Source organism: Pavona decussata, unplaced genomic scaffold, assembly GCF_977016875.1.
Source record: "Pavona decussata unplaced genomic scaffold, jaPavDecu1.1 SCAFFOLD_176, whole genome shotgun sequence".
Lineage (NCBI taxonomy): Eukaryota > Metazoa > Cnidaria > Anthozoa > Scleractinia > Agariciidae > Pavona > Pavona decussata.
This window is the reverse complement of record NW_028145587.1, coordinates 289,109-301,136: the sequence shown is the minus strand read 5'-3', so window position 1 is coordinate 301,136 and position 12,028 is coordinate 289,109. Positions and strand designations below refer to the sequence as shown.

Below are 12,028 nucleotides of genomic sequence, written 5' to 3'. Positions count from 1 at the left end.
GTTAAAAACAAAAACTTATGCACGATCTGCTCTCCCTTTGAAGAAATCACTCTATGTATCTACATCTTGAATGCACTTAGTAGAGAGTTGGTTTTGATGTCAGAGCAATTTTGACCCCACTAACAGCTAATGTGGAATAACAAATAGTTTGAAATTTATTTTTCACCCCATTTAAGTATGTTACTTCATTTCTAGTATGATTATGGGTAATTCCGTTTGCAGTGCAGGACACCTGCAGAGTGTTTTCGCTTTTCATGGGCAGAATAAATTTCGTGCTTTTCCGCCGACATTTGTCGACTTCCGAAGAATAGAATAAGTACTATAATTACGCAACGCCGCACTGTGAAACCATGGGAACTGGAAAATACCCTATCCAGGTGGAAAGTGTTATTGTTTTCAAGCACTTTCAACTATTGAAACAGAATAAATATAGAATTCATAACCAAATGGAACCGTCCAGCATTATCATATTTTTAGCAACCAGAAAGAAAAGCTGCAATTGCCTCATTTTATTAAGAGGTTTATTTTTTCCTTTTTTGGAAGCAAGTTGAGGAACGGTAGTAGCGGAGAAGCAAAGGGCTTTTGTAAAAGAAAAATCGCTTCTGCCTGGTAGTAATTATAACAGGACTGAGTGGTGTGCAGTTTAGGGAGTCATCGGGCGAGTAATTTCAGCGCGAGGGCGGTTTGAAATTATTATGAGTACGATTACCTCTGAATTGTACGACACGAGGTCCGATTACCAATTAATCGTGTCCATGACAAAAGTCGAGGTTAGAAAGTCTGAGAGAAACTCGTTTGCGTGAAAATGTCAGAAGTGCATTCAATTACGTTTAGAAAACAGTGCGGAGACATGAAGTTGGAATCCATAATTGATGCGTGAATGGCGTAGGTGTCCAATTACAGGTATCCAATTTGAAGTTCAAATACGACACTTTCACTTTGGCGTCATTTGCTACACCTACTACAATCCTTCTGTTTTTTTGTTTTCTCCTGCTAATTAGAGCTATTGTTCTTTGCTCTCCACTGGGATTACAAAATTTAAATTTGAAAAGAAAAACGAATTAAATTCTGGTAGTCGTAGTCAAATGGCGCCATCATGAAGATGGCATATTGAATACCTGTAATTGACACCCACGTGATCGCGCTCCAATTACGTAACAAATAAGCGCGCGGGGAACCAATCAGAAATGAGAATTTGTTATCGGTACGATCAAGGCAATATCCAATAAGCTATTCTCACAGACTACCACCAAAGATCCTGTCACACGACATAAAAGCCCCAACAAAACATTAAGTGTCAAGTTAAATTCAAAGAGTACCACATTTGTATTGTTGTTGCACGGGATTGTAAAAACCTCCTTCTAATCACCTGAATCCGTAAAGGACAGGAAGTGAAAATAAAGGAAAACTCAAAACGACAGAAAAATAAGAGCAAATCCGTTAAACGAAAGTTCGACTAATACTTTCTAGTTGAAAAGCGAGAAGGTCTGATAAATCGAGGTTCGCTACCCGACAAGTTTTCATTGAGAGATATCAGTTTCGTCGGTGAGCGACGAGTTTTGCCAGGTTTGAGCATTCAGGAGACTTATCAAAGAAGAGCTTACCAAATTTCGTCGCACGTACGATAAAATAAAACTTTTCGTTTAAATCGCTTCGAGGAAAACATGTGGTTCAAATACACAGGAAAGCTTCGCCACTCGACATAGGTCCTTGACATGTTCAACTCGGTGAACTTTTTTGCCAGTTTTGAACATTGGCAGGAGATTTGTCAAGGAACAGCTTACCAAATTTCGTCGTATGTACGATAAAATATTTTTCATATCAGATCGCTTCAAGGAAAACATTCTGGTTCAATCACACAGGAAAGTTTTGCTACTCGACATAGAAGTTCTTGACATCTTCAACTTAGTGAACTGTTTTGTGAGTTTGAACACAGAGACCTATCAAGGCCGGAAGCGCATGACAAGTTTTGTCGTACACCTGACGAGAGTATAAAAATTATTATATGAAAAGACAGCCTAAACTGTAGTCTTTGATTCGAAAGAGTCCTAAACTGAGTTGCCGTGTACTGTTGAAGGCGAATTCCAGTGCCACTGAACATGTTTTCCAGAACGTTTTATCAGGTTGCAAACATCCGCGACATTTGTTAAGAAAGCAAAATTTCTCACGATTTATAAAAACACCTGAGCAAAGAAATCTGCACCGGAATTAAGCAAAAAGTTTCTGAACCAACTGTCAAACTGAGCAAATTTTTCGTGCGTACGCAAACTTGCAAGCATTTTAGGAAACAACTTTTCTTCGTTTGCAACACACCTAATGTTCTGGTTGTACACAAGCAAGTTTTTCTTGACAAGTTTTTTATTCTTGTATGTGTGTAAAATTTGTCCGGTTTCCGTTAACAAATCTCAAAAATAGACGAAAAAAGAATGTTGCATAAGGAAACTTGTCAGAAAACAAAAACTTGGAGCGGAAATTACTCATGTGGACGCACAAAAAGCTTCCCTTGGCAAATATTTATACAACACTGTAATCTAACCCAAGGTGCAAGACAAAATTTGACATTTTTTCCTTGACAAAGGAAAAGGAACACGGAAAACGTGTTAAACTTGCTCGTTTGCAGCCGTAACAACACAATGTCACTTTAATCACGAAAAACTACCTGTGTAATCTATATTGGTAGCACAAGACTCCATTCCTTGTTTAAGTTTGAAATTCGCGATAAAAAAATTCATGTTAAAATTTTTATACACTGTAAAAGTTTCTTTCTTTTTCTGAAACTTGCAAGACCAAAGCTTGCGTAACACGGTGAAAAGGAAATTACGTGAGAAACTGAGAGCCACTGTGTGTAGTGTGTGGGCTTAGGGTACCGGTGGAGCAATTTTCTCATCTGCATGTGTTGCGACAAGGCCTGTAACTGTAACTGACTGTATAGTTTTCGTCGTCATGATATCTAAACGTTATCGACCTTTTCGTTGAGTTAAAAATTGCCAAACATTGGCCGGACTAAAGAAATTCTTCGGAAATTTAAACACTTGTGAAATCTTTTGTCTTGAATGGCTGTATTTAGTGAAGGATCTTTGAAACCGCAGGAACAAAATTGGGCAAGCACTGGCCGGAATGAGTACTAAATTATGCAAAACTAAATAAACGTCAAAAATTGCACTGGCTCGGTATAACATGCAAAACATTAGAAACTGCAAAAAAATAAATAATAATTGTCCCGATAGATAAATTTCAACACTTCTAAAAGACCTGCGCTGCATTTAAAAAAGATATATTGTTAGTACCTGACCGGGAGAACATTGGTTTCTGTCGGGTACTTCTTTCTTGCTGAATGCGCCATCGAACAATACAAGGAGAACAAAACCGCAAAATACTGCAAAACGAAAGAGAGCTCAGAATTAAATTAGAAATCCGCTACCATTATAATATACATCGTTTAGACGATGTATTGGTTGTGTTACAAAACGAAGTTTCGAACAAAAAATATGTTACTGACCATGAAGCTGCATCTTGCCGGTTCAGCAAACTTTTCAAAGGTTTGACTTACGAGAGACGGGTCTCTTCACAAGATCCTGGAATTGACTTGAATCAACTTCTAAGGCAGGTGCATTTTGATATTGTAATCGCTGCCTTTTTCGCAGCAGGAACAAACATTTGCATAGAACCGAAGGAGATTAATAATTAATGGTTTTCGCTTGTGTGTAAGGGCTCTTACAAATCACAAAGAAACTTTACGCAAGTAAGAAAGTGTTTATTCACTCGTTTCCATGGTGAATAACTATAACATCCTCCCTAATGATTTCAAAAATAAACTAAGGAAAAAAAACAAAAAAATAACCCTGAACATTTTGTTGAAGTCGCATTTCCTTTCAAAGATGATTTGTAAGTTAGAATTTCGCTCCATTAAACATCATGCCAGCGTATTTTCCTGGCCTTTTTCTTAACAACCGTTCGCCTCGCTTGGCATATTTTCATCAGCCATAGTAAGACGCCGGGACAATGAGGAAAAACTGACCAATTTTCTTAAACTTCCCTGACTTTGGGTGAATATCAAAACGAACGGCATCACTACAAACTGAAAGAATGCTGCCTAATAGCTTTCATTGGAAAATACACAAGACTCTGAAGACTTAGAACCATCTTTTACTGCATAATAAACAATTAACGTAGCAATACCACAGCAAGTAGCGTTAACTACAGCTGTAACTACACGATTTTTTTCAATGAGGAAAAACTGAAAAAAACGATTTTTTTCAATGAGGAAAAACTGACCAATTTTCTTAAACTTCCCTGACTTTGGGTGAATATCAAAACGAACGGCATCACTACAAACTGAAAGAATGCTGCCTAATAGCTTTCATTGGAAAATACACAAGACTCTGAAGACTTAGAACCATCTTTTACTGCATAATAAACAATTAACGTAGCAATACCACAGCAAGTAGCGTTAACTACAGCTGTAACTACACGATTTTTTTCAATGGTCACACGTTGTTTTGGATTTTGTTCACAGACTGAAAAAATAGAAACATCCTCTAACGCATAATAAACAGTACAATCGGGGGAAATGAGTCAGGAAGGTACTAACAGGACCATTCTCACCTTCAGTTGTCAATCAACAATCAGAGCGTAAACAACTGACAAACAACATGCGTCTTGTCCTACAACCCTTACTGATAAAATTGGCTCAGTTTTCGGAATAAACCCTGTTAACCGAATTAGAAACCGTTGTCTTATATTGTTGTGGTGATATTATGAAATTTGAGGCATATTTTTTTCAGAGGACGCTCGAGTCTACAATGTGCCACGACTGAACGGCGTCTAAATTTGCATTTCATGCCCACAAAGGTGTGCGAGGAAGGAAAGGCTTGCCCTTTTATAGCGGAACTTCAGCTTATTTTAAAAACATCATGCCAAAAGAATACGTGAAAAAAGGAAAACTCTGTTGTCACGGCGAAAATCATATCACCTCACTTCAGTTTGGCGTTTAAGATCGTCACCATCCGTGTAAGACCTTCACGTCTAATTGTAAATTCTTTCCATTTTCCTTTCTTGTTCATGTTAGAACTTTGAGACGCGGTACGCGCTAGTCAAATGACTACCAATTACCTACGCCAAGTTTTGCGACAAGTTGTTCAAAGCGTGATTAAGTTAATCCAGGTTTTTTATGAGTTTTCATTCTAGTTTAAAAATTTTCTAGTTTAAAAGATTTTTGGCCGTCAGCTTCGACTGCAACTTAAATATGTTTTTAGCTTAAAATTTCCTTTTAAAAACATTTTCAACATGCGAGATGAAAACCTCGATTAACTTTTATTAAGTGAATGCATGAATGTGCACGTCTTATTGTCACTGTAATTTACGAGTAATTTGTAAATAATTATTACGTTACTGTAAAACTTTTTTATTTGTTGTTGGTTGGGGGTTTTTTTGTTTGTTTGTTTTTTTTTATTTGTTTGTTTGTTCTTGTTTTTTCATGTACAGTGAGATTATTAGACCCATTAGGGTCAATAATTCACTAAAACAAATTTTAAGTACACACACCATATACAAAAATAACTATTTTTACCCTGTAATTAAAAACCTGGTTACGAACCGCAAAGAGCACCTCAAGAGCCCTAACAAAAATGGCAAAAACAGTTTGAGGCCAGAGATTGTAACACATTGTATGTTTGTAAAACTTGCACATTTTAATTTAGTCTATGGTTGAATGTAGTTTGTTATAATATTAAACACAGTGTATCACACACTATCTAAATTTACTATAACTTGGTCTATAGTTAAAGTTCTCTCTACATTTTAGTCCATTTGGGAGGAAAACTACCTACAGAGCAACAAAACATTTCTCCTATGATGCTATTTTCCATAAGTGGTTATTGCGCTGCACAAAAAAACGCACTGCAGTCTTCTTTGTAAACATATCAACTCGACCTTGGCCTCAACAATTACCTCGAGGTAATGGTTTGTGACTTAACCGAACTACACATTCAAAACATCAGGCACTTGGGATACCTCTTGCGAAACTTTTTCACAAGCCTCTTGTCATTGTAGTACAGTGTATTGTATTCTCAGATATTGTTTGTATTGTAACGTAACTCCCTTAATTTTTTACTTATAAAGCGTAATGTTTACTTTAAGAAAAAGTCCAAAGACAGCCTGAAATATGGGAAAAGATATGGCATACATGCATTACAGCAGTTAGGCAACACACACTGTTCCACTGTTACACCTATAGAGTCAATGAAAATAACAGGTTGCTCATAGAGTTCTGAAATGCGATTTGGACTGTTACTGGCAACCTCAAGTGGTCCGAGGTTTCATTTTCCCGTGTCCTTTCTCAAAGTCGGCCACAACTGATTCCCAAACCTGATCACTCCACAACACCTCCAAGGCTGTCAAAGCCATTACCTTGGCTTGCAGAATTGCTCTGGTATGAGCTTCTGCCCTCCCTGATGCTTCAGTGAACTCCTGCGTATGATTAGCCACAGAAGTCTCGATGTCAAAATAAGGATGGATGGAAGGTTTAACATGAGACACATTACCCATATCTGTGGAGCCAAACGTTGCTTTGGCTTGTTCCTCTCGCGACGGGAAAGTCAGACCAAGCTCCTGTGCATTGCTTTGGTAAATTTTTGCAAGTTGTTCATTCGTCGCTAGGTTTGAATAAAACATAGAATTCCATTCTATATCCACAGTGCAACCTGTTATTAGGTAAGTTAAGAAAATGAGGTGAATCAGCAAAAGACAGACTTTCCTTGCTGCATCCAATACTAAGTCGAAAGATGATTTATAAATGCACCGAGGGATGCAAACCTTGGCGGCATTTTCATAACAAACAGTTGATGGCTTTTTTCCCTGCAAACAGAGTCCCCTTTAACTTACTTTGTGCATGTAATTAATATGGTTAAATTCACATTGTCCTTCTATACAACTATGACTGTTCGTATAAAAAAAATGCTGTAAAATCTTTGAATTGCGCAAACTGTTTATAACGAGCTGATCAAAGCTTAAAGTACATTTTATTTTAATTACTTATATTAACTTAAGGTAAACTTTTCAATCAAAAACTGTACAAACAAAGCAGACAATAATAACACTACAATTAAGTTCTTCTGGCACAAATCTCAACAAGGCCGGTAACAAAAGCATCTGATTCCAAAATAATTGCATAACGTTCTCGTGAGGGGAAGGGCATCTCCACTGCAACAACTTCCCCTTTGAGAATGATGCATTATTCAGTAATGCCACAGGCAAACTCGGAAAAAAAATTCCGAGTGCTCCTATCAGGAGTCGAACCTAAGACCTTCCGATTACTAGCCCAGATGCTCTACCACTGAGCTACGGGAGACTCGTGGGAGCTAAGGCCTTAGCTTAAGGCCTTTTAGTGAAAAAGGTTACTTGAATAGAGACATTTTGACTGGAGAACATCCAAATGATATAAGCACAGTATGCCTACAGTGCAGAGGAGAAGAAGAGGGTCAAAATTATTCAGGAACAAATTTCAGGAACTTCAGCTGTATGTATGTGCAATGTGAAAAGCAATCTTTAAATTATATAATTTATAATGAACACTCACCAGTGGCTTTAGCTGCTGACTCAAAACACCTGTGTACTTTTCCACGAAATTCACTTAATTCCTGTTCCGTTGGCGCTCTCACATAATATGCCATTGATGTTCTATCAGGAATTATATTTGGCTTAGTTCCCCCTTCTGTTATAACACCGTGAAGACGCCACGTTGGCTTCAACTGCTGCCGCAGAACACTCAGAGCATTGTATGCCATGACAGCAGCATCTAATGCATTCAATCCTTCCCAGGGGAATGCTGCGGCATGAGATGACAATCCGTGGAATGTAACCTGAACATCTTGCATTGCGAGACATGTTGGATAAACACAGCTGAATGATTTGGGGTGTGCCATCAAACAAAAATCCACTTCATCAAAGCAACCATTTTCAATCATTCGGATTTTTCCACCCCCACCTTCCTCTGCAGGAGTCCCAAGAACAACTACTTTTCCCAAATCCTGGTTTGATGCTTCAATTGCTGCCTTCAAGCCTTAAAATAAATTCAAAAGTTTTACTTGTTAATTTTAATTTTAATTGCATTGTCACTGAAAAGCCCCACCAGTGGAGTGTCAATAAAGTATTGTATTGTATTGTAATTGTCACAGCCAAGAAAGTATTTCAATCTAATTCCTCACGAAGCGAGGGCCGAAGGCCCGAGTGTAGCAAGGTTAATAAATTTGTCGGGCCGAGCCAGCCTGAGCAGAGCCAAGCCGCACGAATTCGAGCGAAAAATATATTTAATATATTTTTCGCTCGAATTCGCGCGGCTTGGCTCCACTCGGGCCGGCTCGGCCCGACAAATTTATTAACCTTGCTACACTCAGGCCTTATATACGTATATATATATATATATGTATATATATTTCATTGAAGGTATCTGCACTGTTGCCTAGCAACAGTGAAAAACAAAGTATGAATGACGTCAGACTGTCTGGCGTCGTCTGGAGCAAAATTTGCATACATCGGGAAAGTTTGCGTGCCGGATCAAATTTCAACTGCAATGTTCATCAATATTCACTGGATACAGAACTATCTCTCCAGAATCTTTTCCCTTTCTTATAGAAATCTTTTTTGTGAAAGATTGCATCGAAGAAATTATACGTTTTGTGGCTGGAGTAAAATAATTTTCCGTGGGAAATAAATTCATCGAACAAGACAGGGCTTCACGCACGTTGTACATTTCGTGGCGACAGAAATAGATTTTCAACCGCAAACTGGCCTGTGGAACCTCGAAAAGACCATGCTCATCAAAATAGTTGCTATGCTCAGAAACCTTTTAATCTCCTTATTTGATGCTACAATACCAGTAAAGAGGGCTTTCCACCCAGCCCCAGCTTCGCGAGGTTTTGCGAATCAGGTATTCCTAGTAATATTATACTTTATAAAACATCACCTTGATCAGGACACACCTTTCAACATGCCAACACATTTCAATGACTTTGTAACTTAGCAAGGACCACTCCTACAGACAGCAGCAATTTGTAGCTGAATTTTTCGGTAGATCAGGGTCAGCATTTATCAATTATGGCCTAAAAAACTTAAAGATGCAAAGCTGCGAGATTTTTCCCCCTATTTTCTGAGAAATTTTCTGCGGTCCAATCTTGAATCTTGTATGTCATTATTATGTTGTGACAATTAACAGGGTCTTTTATTCACCAACTCATGAACAGCATGGTGGAAGAGCTTTTTTTTAATTCTCGGTTTTCACTGTCACGCCATTGAAAAAAAAAATCGAAACCATTCCATGAATGAAGTCAAGAAATTGACATGGTATAGAGGATAAATAAATAAGGCATCTGTCCAAGTGTCAGGTCTGTGCGGCATTCCATACTCGAGTTATTTGACAAAATGTTCCACATAAATTTATAGGGCTTAGTATGGAGACGCCATGTTTGTGTCCCTCTGAGGGGCACAAACATGGCGGCCGGAAATAGGAAAAAACATCTGGAGTTCGCTTTTGCCAGACAAGATGTTTGTTTGCCCTTGTGAATTTTTGAATGTTTAGATTAATATTTCTCCTCAAACTTAACTGTTTAGAATGCTGAAAATCACCCGAAGAGTCATTTTTAAGATACGGAAAAGCTCTGTCACGGCTGTCCTCCTGATGTCACGCACGATGGAAACTCGGAAATTGAAACTGTTCTATTTTCAAAAGGAAGCACGACATCGAGCTAAGAAATTGTGAACAGACATATTTTTAGGTAATCTTTCCTTGAATGAAGGTAAAAATTTTGTAGGGGCCTCCCAGTTTTGAATTCTAGAATTTGGTGACGTCACGTGAAAACCAAGAATAAACTGCAGTCACGATTTAGCATCCTGGGCAAATTAGGTTGTACACCCAATTATGCAAACTTGGGTTGGCTAACTGGACATTTTTAAACTATACCAGTGGGCATTCAAGAAGCTTGTTTGTCTCCACCAAGAGGCATTTACCAGCTGGGGGCGTTGCAATGGGCACTGCAGGAAATGCTGCACAACCCAGTAAAGTCTCAGTATCTGTGTAACCCCAAATGTGGGCCTGTCTGTGATGTTGACAGCATCAAGTCAATAGTCCATAAAATATTAATCTATAGATGAACCAGTCGAGATCAAAAAGCTATACCCTATATATCCCATGGTTTCCCACAGTAAGGGAGTCAAACACTCCCCCCCTCTCCCCCAGACCTGGCAACTCTCCCAGTTTTCCTGGGAGTCTCCAAGTTTTTCATCAAATCTCCTGGTCTCCCAGTTAGAACACCAAATCTCCCAGGAAATGCCTACCGTGGCCTTTTTCAAATTTTTTTTTTATTAATTTCGTTATTAGGAAAATAAAAACAAGAAGTGGATTTAGTGTTCTTATTTGCGCTGTTCTCGATCGGAAAACATAAAACAGAGCAACCAAACTGATATATATTAAACAATCTATAATTGGTCAGAAATCAACAGATCAAATTGCACAATACATGATACGCAAATGCTGTTCTAACCGAGAGACGTCGGGAACATTTGGAAGGCCTTTTCGGGTGATTTTCGAAGAGTATTCAGACATTGTCGAAAATGACATTCTTACAACGCAAAGATTTCTAGACGTCTCCAGATTTTTGAACTCCGGGGGTTGGCAGGTTTGCCCCACCCCCCTTCCACCCTCACCAAGATTTACTGGTACCTCTGAACATTATTGTATTGTCATTTTTAACTTACCTAAAGCTGCACCTACTCCAACCTCGGCGATAAGATTATGTCCACAGGCATGCCCTATACCCGGCAGAGCGTCATACTCACAAATCAAACCAACAACCCTCTTTTTACACAGGCCACTGGAAGCACGAAAAGCAGTGTCCAGAGTGTATTGTCTTGTTACTTCGAAGCCTTTTTCCTCGAAGAACGTCGTAAGCACCTCATGTGCGTATTTTTCCTGAAAGCAAAGTTCTGGTTTTCTCCAAATCTTCTGGTTTAACTGATAAAGTTCAGGTGCGAAGCTGTCTATTGCTCGAATAGCAACTTCTTTTAAATTTCGTAAAACAGCCGCCATCTTTTCCCCTTTTGTCAACTTTTTCCCATGAGAACCCTCGCACCGAACCCATGCAAGGAGGGAGGGAGGGGTGAGAGAGTGTGGTGTAATTTATGTTTTGATTTGCGTGAAAAATCCTTATCAATCGTTAATCTCTGCAAATATAATGTAGGAAATTAAGTTCATTGCTTTAGGGATACTGTATGTATTCACGGCCGTGCAAATAAAATGAAGCCACTTGTTGTTGTTGTTGTTGTTGTTGATGATGATGATGATGATGATGATGATGATGATGTTGATGATGATGATGATGATGATGATGATGATGATGATGATGATGATGATGATGATGATGATGATGATGATGATGATGCACGCCATCTGATCTTCTCACTCTCCGAGGACAAACCTGAACATCTAGGTACGAGCGAAGCCGGGTTCCAGAAACGCGAAAGTTTACCCGACGGGCGTGTCTCGACTTTCACTCCTATGGGCTCCTGCCATGCATGATCGGAATCGTTGAGAAAAGTGTTTATGATTACCCCAACAAAAGAAAATCAATTATTTTTGTCCAATACACTTAGCGAGTGCGAAAACAGGCCCTGGCCCAGTTCTTTGGGCCAATGAATGTAATGGCAACCTTTTTGTACCTGTAGGCCAGGGAGGCGGGGGTGAATTCGGAATTTCACAGAAATTACCATATAAACGAGAAACCACCCAATGAAGTAGTTAGAGCGTTAGTACCTATTATCTGGTGTTGTTTGCTGTATGCTTATGCCGGGTCAATGATGCTCCCTTTTTCAACGATGATCGCTAAGTGACTATCTCTCCTGCTTTTCAGCAGTTTCTTGAGAGTCGAATGACGAAACGACGCACTGACATTGCAACCCAATGCTGTTCTATGGCGCGGGAAGAAAATAACATCTTTCCTCGCACCATCCGTCCTACTGCTCTCCAAAAAAAAGGCTT

At 38.9% G+C, this 12,028-nt stretch overlaps 2 protein-coding genes across 2 annotated transcripts in view; both read right to left on the bottom strand.

Moving 5' to 3' along the window:
• Positions 1-3,712, bottom strand: part of LOC146463426 (uncharacterized) — a 52,173-nt gene extending 48,461 nt beyond the window's left edge. Inside the window, exons 1-2 of the mRNA XM_085084421.1 lie at positions 3,500-3,712; positions 3,288-3,376 (exon numbers count right to left, since the gene is read on the bottom strand). Of these exons, the coding sequence (XP_084940547.1) occupies positions 3,288-3,376; positions 3,500-3,512 (102 nt within the window). The 5' untranslated portion in view covers positions 3,513-3,712. The remainder of the gene's footprint in view (positions 1-3,287; positions 3,377-3,499) is intronic.
• A 1,952-nt stretch (positions 3,713-5,664) lies between these two features.
• LOC146463425 (peptidase M20 domain-containing protein 2-like) lies at positions 5,665-11,093 on the bottom strand. Its single transcript, XM_085084410.1, has 3 exons — positions 10,750-11,093; positions 7,577-8,059; positions 5,665-6,701 (listed from the first exon to the last, which is right to left on the bottom strand). Exons 1-3 carry the CDS (start codon positions 11,078-11,080, stop codon positions 6,301-6,303), a joined length of 1,215 nt encoding a protein of 404 aa, XP_084940536.1. The 5' UTR covers positions 11,081-11,093; the 3' UTR covers positions 5,665-6,300.
• Positions 11,094-12,028: the final 935 nt, after the last annotated feature.

Excerpts from the sequence above, each read along its gene's own strand:
- LOC146463425 (XM_085084410.1), bottom strand. The coding sequence starts at position 11,080 with ATGGCGGCTGTTTTACGAAATTTAAAAGAAGTTGCTATTCGAGCAATA. Across the intron at positions 8,060-10,749 it reads TGGAGTAGGTGCAGCTTTAG|GCTTGAAGGCAGCAATTGAA; the intron begins GTAAGTTAAAAA and ends ATTTATTTTAAG. Across the intron at positions 6,702-7,576 it reads GTCAGCAGCTAAAGCCACTG|GTTGCACTGTGGATATAGAA; the intron begins GTGAGTGTTCAT and ends ACCTAATAACAG.